The sequence below is a fragment of the Propithecus coquereli genome, unplaced genomic scaffold, assembly GCF_000956105.1.
Source record: "Propithecus coquereli isolate 6110/MARCELLA unplaced genomic scaffold, Pcoq_1.0 Scaffold241, whole genome shotgun sequence".
NCBI lineage: Eukaryota > Metazoa > Chordata > Mammalia > Primates > Indriidae > Propithecus > Propithecus coquereli.
The window spans coordinates 2,521,906-2,525,854 of NW_012147964.1; the positions used below are offsets into that span (position 1 = coordinate 2,521,906).

General features: G+C 59.7%; 1 protein-coding gene across 1 annotated transcript in view; it reads left to right on the forward strand.

Moving 5' to 3' along the window:
* The first annotated feature begins 393 nt into the window (after positions 1-393).
* Positions 394-3,949, forward strand: part of MAP2K2 (mitogen-activated protein kinase kinase 2) — a 23,160-nt gene continuing 19,604 nt past the window's right edge. Inside the window, exon 1 of the mRNA XM_012646284.1 lies at positions 394-780. Coding sequence (XP_012501738.1) covers positions 689-780 — 92 coding nt within the window. The 5' untranslated portion in view covers positions 394-688. The remainder of the gene's footprint in view (positions 781-3,949) is intronic.

Genomic DNA, 3,949 nt, shown 5'->3' on the forward strand with positions numbered 1-3,949 from the left:
GCTATATTCAAAAAAAAGAAATAAAGAAAAAAAAAGGTGGTGGGGGTAGCGGGGCGTCCACACTTGGCAAAAACAGTAAATGGAATCTGCTGGGTGTTTCCAACGTTTTGGGATTTTACTGGCTCCCTCAGCCCCAGCCTGGGACACTACAGGCTCAGAGGGGTCTGGCCTCTCCCTCTGCCCACCTGTCACCTGCTCCTCCCCTGTGAGCCCACGCCCCGCCCCCGTGCGCATGCGCACGCGCGCGGATGAAGGCGAGCAAGTGCGCAAGCTCCCGGCACCTCCCCGAGTCGGGCTCCGCCCCTTTCCCCAAGGGGAGGCGGCCACGGGCTTGTGCACACGGGCCGCGGCTGAGGGGGCGGGGCCCGTGGAGGCTCCCGCGTTCGCTCTCGCGAGAGGCCGGCGCGCGATTTCGCGGCTGCCCCCTCCCCGCCCTCGGCCTCCCGGGCTCCGGCTGCAGCGTCAGCCTTGCTTGGGCCTTGGCGGCGGCGGCGGCTCCTCGGCCTGAGCCCCCGGCGTCCCTCGGCACCCCTCGGCCCCGGCCCGCAGCGTCGCCCGCCCTTGGCCGCCCCGGCACCGGCCTAGGCCGCGGCTGCAGCCCCGGGCTCGCGTCGGCGCCGCCCGCTCCCGGCCCGCCCCCTATGGGCCCCGGCTAGAGGCGCCGCCGCCGCCGGCCCGCGGAGCCCCGATGCTGGCCCGGAGGAAGCCGGTGCTGCCGGCGCTCACCATCAACCCCGCCATCGCCGAGGGCCCGTCCCCCACCAGCGAGGGCGCCTCCGAGTGAGTGCCGGGATCGGCCGGGTGTGGACGGGGGAGGGTCCCCGAGAGGTGCGGTCGGGCCAAGGGGCGGTCCCTGCGGGAAGACGACGGGGTGTGGGGTCCCCAGTAGCGAAATCAGGGTGATGGGGTCCCTAAGAGGAGAGGACAGAGTCAGAGGTCCCTGAGTAGTGAGATCGGGCAGAGGGGAGGTGCCTGCTGGGAGAAGACGGGGTGTGGGGTCCCTAAGTAGCGAAATCAGGGCGATGGGGTCCCTAAGAGGAGAGGACAGAGTGAGGGGTCCCTGAATAATAAAATTGGGCCAACGGGAGGCCCCTACAGGAACAGACAGGGTGTGGGGACCTTGAATAGCAAAATCAGGGTGATGGGGGGGTCTCTGAGTAATGAGATCAGGGCCTGGGGAGTCTCTTTGGGGAAAAAAGATGGGGTTTGGGGTCCCTAAGTAGTGAGATGAGGCCTAGGAGAGGTCCTTGCAGAGAGAAGTTGGGTTAAGGGTTAGGGGTCAGGGTTAGGGTTAGGGCCCTGGAGTTGTGAGACTGGGAGGGGGGGTCCCTGAGAGGAGAGGATGGGTGGGGGGATGCTGTAGGGGTCAGGGCTGGTGTGGGGTGTCCTGAGTAATGAGGTCCCAGGGAGGCATCTGGGGGGAGGAGGTGGTAAGGGGAGCTCCTGGGTGGTCAGGACAGGTTGAGGGGTCTTCTAGGGGGGCAGTCCCTTTGGGGCTAGAGTAGGGTCAAGTGAATCCCTGAGTAGTAAGGTGGGGTAGGATGAGAGGGTGCCCCAGGGGCCAAGATGGGGTGGGGACCCTAGGGCCCTGGGGTGGGGGGTCCTTACAGGAGCAAGATAATGGGTAGGGAGGCCTGAGAGGTGAGGACAGGCATCCCTGAGGGGTCGGGTCGGGGTTCTCTGGGGGCAGTGGGGGAAGGGAGACTCAGAGACGCAAGGAGAAGCTCCCACTGCCCGCTGGTGGCGGAGGTGGGGTGTGTGGGGTGCCCTGAAGCCGGGGAGCTAGGTAAGGAGGCTGGGAAGCAGGAGTGAAGGGGGTTGGGAGGGGCCGGCGCATAGAGGGGCCTGCTGGGATCCCCGAAAGCCGATGAGCAGATTCTAGAGGCAAATGGACCAGAAAAGTCCTCCAAAGGCAGGGCTGGCTGAGTGTGGAAGGTTTGAGGAGACCAAGGGTGGCAGGAGGACTTGGGGGGCTCCCGAGAAGCCAGGGGAAGGGGTCAAAGGGGCATCCCAGGGTAGTGGGGTGACGCCGAGGCAGAATGGTGTCATGCAGGAACAAGGGAGGTGACTTCTGTGTGCTGGGGGCATACCCCTGTGTTCCTGTTCTCCATGCTGGAGTGGGGCAGGACAGTCCCCGGGCCCCAGGCGAGGTCCATTCATTGTACTCATGGGGTGACCCGTGAGAACCAGGTGTGCTGGGCTTATGCCGTGTATGTTGGGCTCACCTGCTTGGGGGCTTGGCCTTCTGTGACCTGGATGAAGAAGTTGAAGAAGAGACTTTGTTGTTGTTTTCAGAGGCAGGGTCTCACTCTGTCACCCAGGCTGGAGTGCAGTGGCGTCCTCACAGCTCACTGCAGCCTAGATCTCCTGGGCTCAAATGATCCTGCTGCCTCGGCCTCCGGAGTAGCTGGGACTACAGGTGCCACCACTCTCGACTGATTTTCTTAAACATTTTTTTGTAGAAACGGGGCTTTTCCTGTGTTGCCCAGGCTGGTCTTGAACTCCTGGCTTAAGCGATCCTCCTGCCTCGGCCTCCCAAAGTGTTGGGATTACGGGCATGAGCCACCGTACCTGGCAGAAGCAGACTTAATGCATACGTGCGCGAGTTAGTATCGTCACAGCCAGACAAGGGGACGCGTTCCTTATGCTTACGGGGCAGCCTTTTCTTCGCGTTCCTGCCTTTTATGTGGTGTCTGATTTCCAACCATTGACAAATTCCCCCGGTGGAGGGAGCCAGCCATAGGGATTCCAGGGTTGGTTTTTTGTTTTTTTGTTTTTTTTTAATATGACCACAGTTGAATTGCGCTAAATTTAAGACGGATTAATCAGCCGGCTCCGGAATGCATTTTCAATGTCTCGGGCAGTACTCGAGCCCTTCCGAGCCTGGCCTCAGAAGCCGCCTCTTCACCCCTGCGGTGAACAGCCGCATCCGTTCACTCCCTCACATGCGTTCCCTGCCTTCTCTGCTGCCTCTCGGCCCCTCAACGTCACTTCTTCATCCGGGTCCTTGTTCGACAGGTGTTCAGCGAGCACCTACTAGACCCACAGGGGGAACTCTAAGATGAGCAGGGTCGTGAGCGTTGCCGCTCGCTTGTGTTGTGTCGTGACTTCGGGCAAGTTACTTAAACCCCGTAAGTCTGTCCCCTCCTGCCTGAGCCGGGGCTACCCGAGACTTGCCTCCCGGGGCGATGGTGAGAATGAGATGAGATGGCGTTTGTGCAGCCTGGGATCCGTGGAGCCTGCCCCTGCCTCCCAGCCAGCCCTCTGCAGCTCCAGCGCTGGCCACATTGCCGAGCATCAGGTCACCCCGATTCTGGCCTCATGGCCCCTTGGCTCACATGTCTGTATGTTCTAGGCTAGCAGTGGTTGAACTTCAGGACTGGATGTTTCCTGGTGGGAGGTCGTGCAGTCTGTGGCCTTAGCAGCTTCTAGAATTGGTGGCCGAGGCCCACCAGAGGCAGCCCATTCTCCCCGAGAGACTTTTAGAGCCACACTGTCTGGTCCCGGAGCCCCCACACAGCCAGCACTTCAAACGTGGCACCTCCAAATTCATGAGAGCTCTGACTGAGCACAACACGCACGTCACAGACTTCAGAGGCATGCAAAAAACGTAAACCGTTAATTTTTATATTGGTCGTACATGGAAAATGATAATATTTTAATGGGTGAAATCAGTTTTGCTATTAAGTTAATTTCACCTGTTTTCCTTTCTTCACACGGACACTCGAAAAGTTTAAGCCACACAGATGGCTTACAGCCTATGTCTTTGGACAGCACTGGGTCAGCCCTTGTGTATGTCGAGCTGAAGTATCTGCCTTTTACCCGGAGCTGCTTTTATTCCGGGACCTGGTTCAAAGTCAAGGCATTTGTGAAAACAGTTTATGGTCAAAATTGCCTTTGAAAATTCAGTGAATCACTCAATAAATGGCATTGTACATGGTCAGAGTTT